This window comes from Anolis sagrei, chromosome 2, assembly GCF_037176765.1.
Source record: "Anolis sagrei isolate rAnoSag1 chromosome 2, rAnoSag1.mat, whole genome shotgun sequence".
Taxonomy (NCBI): Eukaryota; Metazoa; Chordata; class Lepidosauria; order Squamata; family Dactyloidae; genus Anolis; species Anolis sagrei.
The window spans coordinates 269915389-269931108 of NC_090022.1; the positions used below are offsets into that span (position 1 = coordinate 269915389).

General features: G+C 39.1%; 1 protein-coding gene across 1 annotated transcript in view; it reads right to left on the reverse strand.

Annotated features, from left to right (window-relative positions):
• ZSWIM6 (zinc finger SWIM-type containing 6) overlaps positions 1–15720 on the reverse strand; it is a 100890-nt gene that overhangs the window by 42813 nt on the left and 42357 nt on the right. The window contains exons 2-4 of the mRNA XM_060761536.2: positions 13591–13947; positions 5671–5819; positions 2806–2956 (exon numbers count right to left, since the gene is read on the reverse strand). Coding sequence (XP_060617519.2) covers positions 2806–2956; positions 5671–5819; positions 13591–13947 — 657 coding nt within the window. The remainder of the gene's footprint in view (positions 1–2805; positions 2957–5670; positions 5820–13590; positions 13948–15720) is intronic.

Below are 15720 nucleotides of genomic sequence, written 5' to 3' on the forward strand. Positions count from 1 at the left end.
TCTTTCATTTCCTAGAGCAAAAGAACTAAGCAAAGCTTTCTTCAAGAGCAAAATTGTAACTAATATTAACACAAAGTGAAATGATTCCTCCTGTCAAATTTACATTAGGAAGAAGGGTATGGATCAATAGGCAAGCAACAGGGTCAACAGGCCCAAGCACTTAGCCTGCATCCTCAAGCACCAACACTAAAATTCATCCAGTAAAAACAAAAAAGAATTAGCCCTGGACAATTTTGTTGTAGTCTCTTTTACTAAATTCAAATCACCTCTATCCAAGTCATTTTATAGTTTGTAGTATAATCGCAACCCACTATCAAGGACTCTGAAGCCTCAAAAGAATGTCTAGTTCAATCAATCACAGTGGAAATGTTCTGACTCTACTAAGTGATAAAAGGCTCAGAAGAACTATTGTGTCAATTGCTTCAATTTCCTATTCTAACATATTGAAAAGAAATTACAAAGTCCAAAACAACTATGGAGCTTATACAATAGAACTAATGTCCATGAGCTATATGAGGTCCCCAATGCCTGCAGCTCCCATCAAAACAATAATTTTCAGTTTTGTCTAGCCATGTGGAGTAAAAGGTGTCTGCTGCCTAACTCTATTACAGAGATTTTCAACCCTGGCATCAACCAGTAGGTGATCTATTCCTTCTGAAGGTGTTTATAGGCGCCTTCACTCATATTTCATTCCTAATGTATCCTGTGCAGAACACCAGGTCCACATATGCTGGGCTTAATAGACAGTAGCTGGTGTTGAGGTGGTATAGCCTACAACTCTTATGTTAGGGATTCCTTAATGGCACACTTGAATCTGTCAAATCATAGACATACAGACCATTCATCAACACCAACAGAATTCCTGCCCTAACTATAAGTGCATACATTCAAAATTAATTGCATTCAATGCCTAGTAATGGAGATGAAATTTTCATCTGCCTCTGCAACACTACCCTTCATCAACAACCGCTAAACCCCCTTGTGTAGAATATATCTAGTTGAGAGTTGCAAGGCCAAAACTCCCCACAACTTTCATCCAGCCGGATCCCTACAACACACAAGGTCACTATTAAATATAGTACCTCCAAAGGAACGTTGATGGAATGTGTTGCCAGGATTCCCGTAACTGATTGCATGTCTACGTGGAAGATAAGCCAAAATAGCTGCAGCTTGTAATTTGCACCTCTGGACCTTTTAGTGTTATATTCATCTCATGTAGAGCCATGTAAAAATATGGCACTCCTTTCCAAAATAAATGGCACACCAAAATAACACTAAGTGTGAATTTCAACTGTGGCAGTTATTTCAATTCCAATTCCTACTAAACTGGATTAAGATACTCATAACATACTGTCACTTCTAAAATAAATACAGGTTAGTTCCCAGCTTTAAATTCTTTCAATTTTCAAACAATTATACAGTGGTTCCTCAGTATCTGCTGAGGTTTGGTTCCAGGCCCCCCCAATACACACACACACATACACACACGTTGTAGGTATCAAAATGTATAGATAGCCAAGTCCCATTTTATACAATAGCATGTATAAAATGGCAAACAAATGGGTGCCTGAAGATCTGTGAAATGACAGGAGGCTATAGCAGAGTATGCCTAAACATCAGCATAGTGTCCACTTCACAGCAACGTTTCTTTTAATATGACTATTTTTGATCAGTTAGTTCAATGGTTCTCAACCTGTGGGTCCCCAGATGTTTTTGTCTTCAACTCCCAGAAATCCTAACAGCTGGTAAACTGGCTTAGATTTCTGGGAGTTGTAGGCCAAAACACCTGGGGACCCACAGGATGAGAACCATTGTGTTAGTTGAATATATGGATGCAGAACTCATGGATACATGGATTGACAAGCATCTGTACAAACATGTGCACACCTCAGCTGCCTCTATTATTGAGGCCAACAAGTTTTACAGTATTTTTATGAATAGGCATATTCTGCTATAGCTTCCTGCCATTTCACTGATCTTCAGGCACTCGTGAATTCCAAAATCCCTAATGTATTTATTTATTTACTGTATTTATATCCCGCCCTTCTCACCCCGAAGGGGATTCAGAGTAGCCTTACAACAGACAACAATTTGATGCCATAAAACATTAAACAGACATATAATAATGTACACTTAGTTCCTCTTGTATTACACAAGTCTATGAAGCAATTGGTTAAGGTTCCAAGTCAGCAGTCTAATTTGGAAAATGATCCACCACTGGTCTGAATTAATAAATAGTGTTCTCATCTTCCTAACTTCACAGTCCCCAAATCCAAGCACAGTACACACACAAAAGATATCCCACATTAGATATAAACTCATGTGAACACAGCCACTTGACTGAAGTAAGAATGCAGGGACCAGGGTCAACACTATGCCATGTGTCAAGTTTAAACAGTGGGCCGCACAGTTTTCCACACCAACTGAGAACTAATGGCTAAAGCTGTATGTCCTTTCATAGACATTTTTGGAATCAAGAGATAGGCAGGCCTAAGCAGAAAGGTAAACATTTACTATTAATAGCTGCAGACCTAGCCCTTGTTAATACAATGGATTACTTATTACCTAGGAAGTGTTTATATTCCACCTCCTACTATTAAACAGTTCATGTAGTAGTTATTTTTGGCTGCGTGTCCTTGACTTTAGCAAAAATGCACTGGTTTTGCCCATAAAAAAGCACCCAGGCTGCCATATTTCTCAGAAGTTAGCAACAGTTCCAAGCTTTGCTGACAAGAGCCAATGCTTTTCAAAACACTGAAATGTTTCCATCACTTTAAAATCTACAACAGAGTTCTTCATATTTACCTAGTTCATCCCAGAGTTGCCTGTATTTGTCTGTCATAGCAGTCCCTTGTTGCCTCCAAAGCGATAGGCGTGGGTCAGCCATGAACTGTTCTGTTATCAATGTCAGCATTCGAGCACCATTTGAATCTCTCATCTTTAACATCTCTCGCACCTAGAAGGTAAAACAGCAGAGCAACAAAAAATAAAGAGCATGTTATAAGAGAAATTCATTACAGAATTGGTTCAAGAGGGGTTGTGTTTGCCTCACTGTGAGGCTGAAAAATTGTAGCTTGCTCAAGACCATCCAGTACATCCCCATGGCCGAGCAAAGATTCAAAGCCTAATCTCCTAGAGTTCTAGTCCAACACTCAGCCTACTACACTATGCTGGCTCTTCTAGTTATTTTATCCTGTATTTGCATGCCGGTTCTCTCTTTCCTATGTGCAGCTTTTTCACATAATGTAACAGCCAATGTTGATATGGAGCCTGATAAAACCACAACATGAAATATTAAGGTCATGACTGGGAAGTGGCCACAATGCAGGAGGAACTTCATGCTGTCACGTTGTGCCTCAAACATGTATCACATTGCAACAAACGTTCTCAGGAAAGCATAACGTGTAATTTGTCCCTTGCAGCAAAAGTGGTTGCATCCAGATTATGTTGTCCACATTTCCTTCAGTCATACTGAATAGAAGTCATATGAACAAACATAATGAAAAAAAAATGTTTAGGATTATTAATGTTTATTTCTCTCCTTCCCTGTACTTTTATTCATAGGGCTCCAGAAATTTTAATGATTTTTTAAAGGAACTGACTGAAGGGGGGGGGGGGGGAGTATGGGCAGAAATACTAGAAGCTAGTATTGGAAGAAACCATCTCTCCCAATATTTGTTATGCCACTTCAGTCCTAAATACAGGATTCTTTTGAGTTCACCACACAGAACCTACCTGAGGCTGTAGCATGTTGGTTGCTATCAGTTTGTTCAGTGTAACAAGTGACCTTGTTTCTATTGCAAAGTACACATATCTAGGAGACATCTAGCTTGAGATTACATTATTCCAACAGCAATAACCTGCAGCTGTGCTGCCTAAGTTCCTTGCAATGAACTACCCTGTTTTTGGGTTGTTTTTTGGCTATTGACTTTTGTCTTCAACATTCCAGTCTGGTCGAAGTTATCGATGGCAGTCTTCTGCTGGATTTCTTCAAATTTTCTACAAGTAGCTTCTACCTCCATCACATACCTAACCCTTCATGCAATTCATCTATAAACCCGACAGTAAAAGCATGAAATTTCATGATCAGCCAAAAAACAGAGTTAATTTAATCTCCATTATCTCAACACCACAGATTGTTCCCTGAAGCCTTTATTTATTTTTTATTTATATCACACTTTCCCCCATGAACGAATTACAATAAAATTAAGTAAAACATAGCATGAGTATAAACTGAAAAGGTTTTTCTTTTTAAAAGAACATACTATTTTAAGAACACCAGTAACAGAAAATATGGCACCTGCCCAGTTAAAAGCTCTTTCTGCAGCAAGTGTAACCAGTTGGCAAAGGCCCACCTGCATTTAAGTATACAAAAAAAAAAAAAAAAGACTTTGCCTACTGATGGAAGAGCAACAGGGAGGAAGCCAACCTAGCCTTGCTCAGTGGGAGAGTATGGGAGTGACCACTGTGAAAGCAGTGCTGCTGACTTGAGCATTCCTATCTCACTTAGAAAGCTGCCATGACCTCAATTCCAAGTTTTTTTCCATGAAGTGCCAGGTTTATGTAAAGCTAGGGTGGACAAAATGTGGCCCATATGCTGCATGAGGCTCCCAAAGCTGTTACAGCACCCTATCTCAAACTACAATGCCTCCTCCTGCCTCAAGCAGGAAATCCCTCATCACCGTCACACCACCCACCCCAAAACCCATACTTGTTTCTTCTCCTGCAGGCATTCCTAAATGGGCAGCTAAAAGGAGGCACAAAACCCCATTCTCCACCTCCATCCCCTGACAACTGAAAAGAAGTAAATCTTGACCTGGATCTTTGACCATTCCCAGTTTTGATTTTCAATATGATACAGAGAATTCTAACATTGAAAAGTTGGGCCTTGATTGTAAATTTCCTGTTTTTGTTTTTAAACTGAGACACCACTTTCAATAAATTAAGTATCCTAAGTGAAAAATCTAGATTCTAAGCATTAGCCATCTCTTCAACCATTCCGATTTCATATTAATTGTTTTTCCTTAATAAAAAGGCCTCACTTGAATTTACTAATTGTTTACTGGCAGTTCAAAACATGTGGCAAGTCATGAGTCAAGTTTCAAAGTTAAAAAAATGTTAAATAAATGTTTATGAGGCATGGCAGGCCTTTTGTCTAAGTTATTAGGGCAAAGCTTTGCCACACTTTTCTTGAAACGAGGAGAGTTGGTTTTATTTTAGAAAGCCATTTTACCTTTGGGTTGAGCTTAGTTTTCCAGGCTGTATGGCCATTTTCGAAAAGTATTCTTCTGGAATATGGCCATACACCCCAGAAAACTTACAGCAACCCAGTGATTCTGGCTATGAAAGTCTTCAACAATATATTTTACCTTTCCTTTAGCTGGGGGTTCTACCACCAAAACAGCTTATAAGACAACTGACCTGAAAACTGAAGATAATTTATTTTAAACCACCATTTTCTGAGTAATAGTAAAACCAATAAGCCAATATGCTTTTCCTGCATAGCAGGGGGTTGGATAGCCCATGTGGTCTCTTCCAGCTCTATGAGTCTATAATTCTAGAATAGAAATATCATGGGAAAATAAATTCCCCAATTTGTGGACAACCTGAATAAAAGGTGTGGGGGAGCACCGAGGGCAACCACATTGATTCCTTCCCAGACACACCTACCTTTGCAAAAAGCAAGTTGAGCTGCTTCCCAGATCCATGATATCCACCCTGGGAAAGAAAGAGCTTAACCTGTTCTTGGACTTGCTCTTCATCAAGATGCCAGCAGTTTTCATCATCTATGCTAGCACCAGCTGTTGGGTCAGGGGCACCTACAAATGCAGCAGAAAAAGCAAACAAATAGAAGACAGTTCAGTTTGTGAATGAAGATAAAAGTTAATTCCACCTAAAATAGAGTATGATTAGGGGTGACTCCTAAAACAACCTGCTGCTATACATGCCAAATTCTAGCTGCTGGCACTATGCACTGAGATTGCAGCACACAAGCTGATGATACAAGCAGAATTCAGCACACACTGTTTTGATAGCATAGGAAATGGGTGTAGAAGCGTACTAAAATTAATCTGCTTTTACATAACCTTAGAGCATGTGCATAAGTAAAATTCAACATAAATAGCAGCCCAATATGTACTGATCAGACAGGGAACATTCCTCACTATTCAAGTACATGTTTCATTCACAGGAGAAACCAGATTCATTTTGTAGCATTCGGTTTTTAAAGATCTTGGCTTAAAACCTGTTTGAAATATTTCCATATATCTGAGAACATAAGAATAAACTATTCTGGCTAGAGAATTGCCATAAAATCATAAAAATAACATTTTCCTGATTTTCACCCAAGAAAAAATATTTGGAAAGGGTACTTAAACACACCTATTACTTATTTTCTTTCAAATTTAAACATATTTTAATATGTTAGCAATATAAAGGACCTGACTTATAACTTGGCATAACAAAACAAAAAAAGTGCCATAGATTTGTACAAGTAAAATTATGAATACAAATTATAATAAATATAGACCTGCAAACCGCTGTAGTTTAATCTACGTTACCTAATCAATGTTTCTTAGTTTTTGACACTTCAGAATAAGACAAAGTAAATAAAGCCCCAACAACTGGACTGAACTATATAATTCTAGATGGAACGTATTCATGAAAACAGACAAGGATTATATTAACTGCATATTTGGAAGGAGGTTTAACTCAACACTGAAAATACTGAAATTTTCAATACTGCCTTATCATTATATGCAATGCTGTATTCTCCCATCTTAAAGACTAGTGAACTTACAGAAGCAGAATGATGAACTTCAGTGTTGCTTATGTGGAAATCGGCAACTCCAAGAGGTTGGCAACTATACTGCCCTATGTAGCTCCCTGGAGGGCCTCTCTCCCATCCGCATATTTTTTAAATATACAACCAAGTTGCTGTGTTTGCAATTTTACTATGCTTTTTTGGCCTTCTTGGGCCATTTTAGGCTCATAGAGGCTGCTTTTTTATTTTTAGCAAAAAAATGTAAACTGAAAGTCAACTACTGCTTCAATTCTTTGTTAAATAATGGTTTCATGGGTCTAAAATTATCCAAAAGGAATTCCGAAAGTGGGGATCCTTTTCTATATTCCCCAAAGTCTCATATTTCCTCCACTGGAAAAACTGAATTTGGAAAAAAGCAGGGGAATTTCCTCCAGATTCTTCCTATTTTTGTCCAATTTTTACAATTTAGTTTATGATTATGTTCCCAAAATAACAAGATGACTATGGGAAAGACCAATGAGAACACAAAAATAAATAGTCCTATCTAAATTGTATGCGCAGTATAGTATTCACAAATATATTTTGATATTAAAGACAATATATATACATCATGATTATATCCATGAATTTGCTTATTCTATTTTAAACTTGTTCAAGTTAGCATTAGCAGCTCCCATTGTTTAACTATGCAATTTGTAAATAAATATATTGTCGAAGGCTTCCATGGCTGGAATCACTGGGTTGTTGTAGGTTTTTCGGGCTATATGGCCATATTCTAGAAGCATTCTCTCCTGATGTTTCACCTGCACCTATGGCAGGCATCCTCAGAAGTTGTGAGGATGCCTGCCATAGATGCAGGAAAACATCAGGAGAGAATGCTTCTAGAACATGGCCATATAGCCCAAAAAACCTACAACAACCCTCTAAATAAATGGTTTCTTTTATATGTTCTGAATCTCCTATCACTCAACTTCATTGGGTGATCCTGAGTTCTAATATTGTAAGAGTGAAAAATGGCATGATATCCATATTTTTTGTACTGAGATGAGCAAACAAATGGGAGCCAGGGGCAAGCAAGACCAAACAACTTTTTAATTCTGCAGTCTGTCTCAAAACGTCATGTGGAAGTGATGTTTGGGGGAAAAAATTGCAGGGTTTTCAGGGGTGTAAAAGAGGAATACAAAGGCTGCAAGCAGATTAGGGATGTACGTCTTCACACCTATTCTAGATCATGCATAATTTTACATGCTTCTATCATACGATCTCTCACTTGCTTGGCTTCTAAGCAATAAAAGGCTAAACAGAGTAGTTGTTGATCATTTCAGTTATAATTTTCTATACCCTTTCCAATTTCAAAATATTGCCTTTGATGAGTAGTACCCAGAACTGGACACCATGCAGTATTTGTAAAGACTTTTTTTTTTGCAAGCAAATGCCATACTTCCTGTCTAAACCCTCAGTTCCCTGGATACTGAAGCAATAGTCGAGGGTCGAAGGACAGACAGGACACAACAAGCGGGGATGTATGAGTTCACAGATGACCACTCAAAGAACTACAGTTACAGGTTAGCAACCTATCTTTCTTCTTCATGGTCTCTGTGGGAAAATAGTAAATTACCATAAATACTTATGTTAACGTCAATCTCGTGTTGAAGTCAAGGACAGAGTATAGAGCTAAAATTATGGTTTTTGATATAACCCACAGACAATTTGAGGGTCATTCCACAGAGAGGGGGAAATGCCAGTGTGACCTCAGGGGGACATCCAATTCCTAGCCCAGGGATTCAAAGAAGTCAAAAGTGAAACAATGGGTAAAGAGAGTAGGGATAGAGTTGTGGGTGTCAGTGCTTCTTTTAGGTTCTCCTGGGATGGACTAAGCTCTTGCCTTTCACCATTCTACTCAGAGGAGGCAGTTTTTATAAGAGTTAAGGTACATTACTCTCACTGACCCATGGATGTTGATGCAGATTTTTGGGGTTGCTTTTTAGACTAAAATTTCTAGGCTTATAAGTCAGTAGGAAAAGGGAGCATCATATCAAACAGGAAAAAAACACACCTCTCTCAAACACAGATGCTAAAACCAGGTAGCAGCTTTACAGATGTCATAAAAAAGAACCACTCGAGAAAGCAGCTAATGCTGTCACAGCCCTAGGAAAGCGACTTCTCACTTGGGATGCAGGCTGTTTGCCTCCAAGTTCACAGGTCACACTAATGGTCACTGAAACCCATTTGGTAAGATTGGTAGCATTTTTGGGGCAAATGAGTAACAGATAAAAAAATACCTTTAAAAAGAAGATAAAATAGAAAACCAAAGTCCAGTGGAGATACATTGTGGAGACAGCACTCTAGATTACCAGTACGATTCTGTAAGAATGCTTGAAGAACATTTTCCTGATTTAGATGGAAAGGAGTCACAACCTTCTGAAAGTAGATGCTTGCATGTTTGCACCACAGGTAATCAGTCGTATAGGAAGCGAAAGAGAACAATGCCTTGCTGTAAAAATCAAGCCTCCATCACAGCCATACACTTGGTGAACACATGAGGAAGAGTGCAAAGGCTGAAAGGAAAGATACGGAGGAAATACACATGTGGTCCCACCATGTAACACAGGAAATATCTGGTGATGGCCTGATTTCTAGATGAAATCTACATCCTTCAGGTACAAGTTGAACCAACTGGCCTTCTGCATTGAGGGAAAAATGGAACTGATAGTGACCATCCCAAAACATTTCTGTTGCACAAAAAAGTTTACACCTTGAGGGTCCAAAATGGGATGCAAGCTTCCATCCTTGGATAACATTTAAAATGAAGAACAATTTTCACATAAACTTGCCAGAATTTCAATGTAAAGTGTGGACCTGCTTTTGGCTGATGAGATAGTCAAGTTATTTATTTATTTATTTATTTATTTATTTATTTCAGTTACTTTTACCCCGCCCTTCTCACTGAGGGCGGCTTACAGACAAAAGGCACAATTCGATGCCTGAATCAATACACAAACAATACAAAAGAAATTCAAAGAGTTTACAATTAAAACATCAATACACAATAAAATAACAAGACAATCTCATTCTCAGAGTTCAGAGTCCATATATCCATTCCATTCCATCTGTCCTTGTTTATCATCAGATCTTTCCTTTAACTCCTAGAATGTCCAAAAGCTTGGTCCCAGATCCAGGTCTTCAATCTTTTCCTGAATGCCAGAAGGAAAGTCGCTGATCTAACCTCCCCGGGGAGTGAGTTCCATAGGTGAGGGGCCACCACTGAGAAGGCCCTGCTCCTTGTCCCCGCCAACCTCACTTGTGATAGTGGCGGAGCCGAGAGCAGGGCCTCCCCAGATGATCTTAAAGTTCGAGATGGGATGTAGAGGGAGATCCGTTCGGACAAATACACTGGGCCGGAACCGTATAGGGTTTTGTAGGTCAGAACCAGCACTTTGAATTGTGCTCGGAATTGGATCGGCAGCCAGTGGAGCTGACGCAATAGGGGGGTGGTATGCTCCCTGTACGCCGCTCCGGTGAGCAATCTGGCTGCTTCTCACTAGTTGTAGTTTCTGAGCAGTCTTCAAAGGCAACCCCACGTAGAGTGCGTTGCAGTAATCCAACCGGGATGTAACAAGGGCGTGGACCACCGTGGCCAGATCTGACTTCCCAAGGTACGGGCACAGCTGGCACACAAGTTTTAGTTGTGCAAAAGCTCTCCCAGCCACCGCCGAGACCTGGGGTTCCAGGCTCAGCGATGTGTCCAGGATCACTCCCAAGCTGCGAACCTGCATCTTCAGGGGGAGTGTAACCCCATCCAATACAGGCTGTAACCCTATACCCTGTTCGGCCTTTCGACTGACCAGTAGGACCTCTGTCTTGTCTGGATTGAATTTCAATTTGTTAGCTCTCATCCAGTCCGATACAGCAGCTAGACACCGGTTCAAGGTCTGGACAGCCTCCTTGGTGACAGGTGGAAAGGAGTGACAGATTTGGACATCATCTGCGTAGAGATAACATCTCATTCCGAAACTCCGAATGATCTCCCCCAGTGGCTTCATGTAGATGTTAAATAACATTGGGGACAGAATTGAACCCTGTGGGACTCCACACAACAACGGTTGCGGAGCCGAACAGGTGTCACCTGTTGTTCTGTGTCTTCAAGTCGTTTCGGACTTAGGGTGACCCTAAGTCTAAAATATAGGGATGGAAAGTGTCCACTTGTCAAAAAAATATTAAAAGAAGCCATGGAAATAAGCACTAAAGTCTCTATAAAGCGTGCAGAATTACAACTACCAGGAAAATATTTGGAAATTATTAAATGTTCCATTGGTACTAATGATAAACATCACTGAAAGCATGTAATAGCAATCCTGGCCTAAATCTAGTTCTTAGTATTGATTATAACCAAGAAACAGAATAAATCTTTGGTGTTACTCATAAATTGTGTAAATTCCACTAAGTCAATTGATCAACTCTAATTGAGACTAGCACTGTATTCTAGGCGCTAATACTTGCTGAATTATACTAAAATGGTTGGCACAGTCATGGTGATAGAATTCTGAAGATTCTGGTTTTTACCTAATACTGCTTATTTATCTGTTACTGCATACATTATAACAAATCAATCCTAAAATTTACAAACAATAAAATATTAAGCTAGTATATGAGTAACAAAATTACATTTTAAAAAATGAACACATTTAACAAAAGATGTAAAAGCATAACACCTTTAATTCCTGCCAACAGGAAGCCTCATGTGCAGAAATATGGCATTTGAGACAGTCTGGCCACAAGCCATATAAGTCATGACAAACATTTTGAAATGTGCCCAGGAACAGACTGACAGCCAGTGAAATAGTTGGAACAAAGCTGCTCTATGTTCCCTGTGATGAACTCTGGTCAACTGTTTTGTCACAGCTGCACTACAGTAAACCAAATGGGATGGAACAAAGGCATGTGTCATATGACTGTATCAAATATCACCACAAACAGACACAGTTGGTGCACTGATTTCAACTATAAATGCACTGCTGGCCACTGTAGAAAATGGAGATCCACACTCAAAGCTGAACCCAAGCTGTGAACCTGAAATTTCAAGGGAAGTACAATCTCCTACAGTGCTGGCTGAATCCCTATTCCCTGATCTGCCTTTCAGCTGATCAGTACTTCTACATTTGCTGGATAAAATTTCAAATTGTTCACTCTTGTCCATTCTCTTACTAACACCAAACAATGGTTTAGCATGTCTTCCTTGGAATTAGATGGAAAGGAGAAATGGAGCTGCATGTCATCAGCATAATGGTGGTGACAGTCCTCCATAATTCCACACAACTTCTCCCAAATGTTAGGTGCATGTGTCTAAAAGTATGGGAGACAAAACTGAGGGAGGTAGCTGCCTCAGTTTTGTTACTACAGTAATTTTCACATTTGTAAGTAAAAAATGAAAAATATAAAAATATCATGGGGTTTTAAAGAGATCTCTGACTAAGAAAATTAATGTTCCAGAAAATATTGATCTTATAATACTTGTGAATGCTACATACAAAGCGGAACTGCCATTTTCAATGTAACTATTCATGACTATTAGAAACAGCAAACTGAGGGTTCCTTCATAATTCTTATTTTAGGCAAAGAATTAGGATCACAGTTTAACGTTCATTAATTATGAGCAATTGTGTATTCCATGTTTCAACCATATTGTAAATGTTTATGACTGATCTATGAACCCTTACAGATTATACCAAAGATCCAACTAGTCCAGCCTTCTGTCCCCAACAGAGATGACCAGAAACATCAAGAGCCCCCTCCCCCCACAAAATAGCTGAGAAGCTGTCAGAATTCCTGAAGGCTTCATCTATGTACTGCTCTACTTCTACTTCTCTGTCAAGACCAAGGGGACCCACCACTTTCACCAAGGATGTCATAGAACACAGACTCCCCTATGGATTCTGTTATCAAGACAATTCTTATTGCATTTATAGTCCTTCCTCTTCCCGGGCTCTAACAGTAATGCAGGTAAGTATCACAGTTCCTGGTGGCATTTTAACAGAGTATGAGAACTTCCAATGGAAAACAGATACAACATGGTGGTCTTCCAACATGGTGATGATTTCCACTGACAAATACTATAGCAGTAGAAAAATATTTGCATCAATCTAACCACTTGCCAAAATTAATGTTTAAATCCAGGTTCAAGAATAGGGATTTATTAGTTTGATCGTTTCCTGAAAAGGAATTCAGGTACAGAATTGAAATAGCCCTTGTAAGATTGTCATTCTAATGATTTATCAGCAACACAACATTCAAATACATGCAATAAATTACAGTGTTCCCTGTACCTGACCAGGCAGATGGTCCACTAATACAGTCAGCCCTCCCTGTTTGAGGGTTTAACTTTTGAGGATCAGATTATTTATAAATTTGATTAATTTGTTCTCTTTAGGAATCTAAGAGTCCTTCAGGGTGACTCTATGGTCAACTCTCACTGAATGTTAACCACAGTGTTCATCCCGAAGGACCATGAGATTCCTAGAAAGATGTCATCTCTGGTTACACAATAGGGTGTGTTTTCATTCAGTTTTTCTGTTTATACTGGGCTCTGCACAAAAATGGAGACCTACTCAATAAGCTACTTTCGATTTTAAAATATCACACAATTTCCAGAACAGCCCTGGAGTATCACAGTGCAATTTCCAAATCAAAAGCTGTCACATAATGTTTCACTTTAGCCAGCAGATAAGCTCACAATAAAATTAAAAGTACATATGAGATGGAAACCTAAACCCATGTGTATCCTTTGAAGCAAAACAGAAGGTAGAGTGCCAGAGAGGAAACGAACTCACCATGAACTTGATTGATCTCTGAATTCTGAGAAAGGATTTCATCTGCTAATTTTTGAGCAGTTGGCAAAACTTCTGTATGGTGCACTGTGATCAAATACTGTACAAACTTCTGGAGTTGGTCTCTGTTCATCTGAAAGAGAGTCTCTGAAATGGGAAGATGCAGTTTGACCTGATCAGGCTTGCGGATCCGGTATAAAGAAAGTGCCACGACATGAGCACAGTAAAATATGTCTTTGTTTCCACAGCTACAGGTCACTGAGGTAATCTTGCAACGATCAAAGCTGATAGCTACATTGCAAACAGTTTCTGGCTCTGACTGCACTGCAGGCTCGGTCACTGTGCCGCTGAGGTGGAAACCTGTTTGTTAAAAGAAGAAAGGAACAATTCAGTGAAGTGTTTATGGCTCCGATTTTAATTGAGCAAAGTAGATCCACAGGCAGAAAACTGTGTTTAAAGAAAGAGTATCATCTTAGATGGCAACTGTGGTCTTCAGCAGCAGCCACTAAAGGTCAGTCACAAAACATTGTGCATATAAATAGGTTCACACACACAGAGTGGTAATTGTGGTGGGTCATGGCTACAAAAAAACAACAACACAGGAAACTGACTGAACACATCAGTGGATGCCAGACCCTCCATTACTTTCAAACTCTCACAAGAGTACATTTTTCCAACTCCAGAGTCTAAAAACACAAGTTGGAACCTTCCATCTGTGGAATCTGGCAACGTTTTACTACTCTCAGTAAATAAATAACAAGAGCCCCAGGGCTGTGTTCATATTAACAAAGTCAAAAACAATGTTCAGTATTTCTATGCACATTATTCAGGACAGTGGGCTTCACTTCTCTAGTGTTAATTTACACTAGTACACAGTTGGTTACTACAATAACACTCACCAAAAATGACAACACAGTAGTTTCATGAAGGGTGTACCTACAGAAGGCCCAAAAATAACAGAACTCACACGCTTAAGCATATAATATAGACAAATAAATGGTGTAAAAGTCTGCAAGTAAAGTGCCCAGAATGTATATACGTAGATATTGTTCACTAGCACAATGGACATGGAACCAATAATGATAGGTTACAGTAAGCGGAGCACCCTGGTTATACATCCACTCCCTTGGGGAATAAAAGACTACCAGAATCACATATTATGCTTTTGTAAGAAAATGTGACACTTTTCCATGCACCCCCACATAGAAAGGGAACTCCCCAAATGTAGAGATACAATTATTAATGACCTTTCTGCAGTGTGTGTGTGTGTGTGTGTGTAAGAAAACTTATTTCCATTTTCTCAAACACTGACATTTTACAGGAGGTAATAACAAAACCTTCAATGAATCAAGGATGAGATCTCAAGAGAGAGGGGTACTCTATGCTTTGATGGTGATTGGTACTCCTTTGTAAAAAATCATCAATATCCATTATAATCATTCAACATATGTTGCTACCATGGTGGCTTTGCCAAATGTTGCTTTGAGGTTTTGCATAGTCCATACATGTTAATGTTTTGAGGAGAGGGGAGATCCTGTGTAAATGCAAAGAGAATTAGCTGTCCCATTAAAAACATGTGCATGTGTACATATGCTTTCTGGGCATCAACCAGGAATGCCCAAAGCGCTTTCTCAAAATTAAAGAAGTGGCTGAGAATCCCCAAAATGTAAAACCCCTTGCTGTGTTTACATTCTAAAAGGCTATCCATTATGCTTTCATTGCATATCAATTTTTTTAATTTTTCTCATCCACAGAGATACATTGTAGGCCTGTCCTAAGTCATAGTTACATATTAATAGATGTTTTGTATAGAAGCCAGTAATTGCACCAAGACTCTTGCACCAAAGGTGAAGTATCAATTTTGCACATCCCAAGCACTGGACAACACAAGATTGATGGGAGTGATCTGGGGTGTGTCTTGTAAGCAAATACATACTATAGAATGCAGGGTAAAACATAATAAGCCATGAAAAGGAAAAAAAACCCACAAAGCACTTCAAGGTTGTGCACATTCACATTGGAGTGAAATCAGTTTTGATAAGCACCTGATCCCTTTTCCCAATAACCTTTAATAAATAATCCCCTCTTGACTATACCTGATGTTCAATAAAATCAAGACTTTTGCTTGAGGGA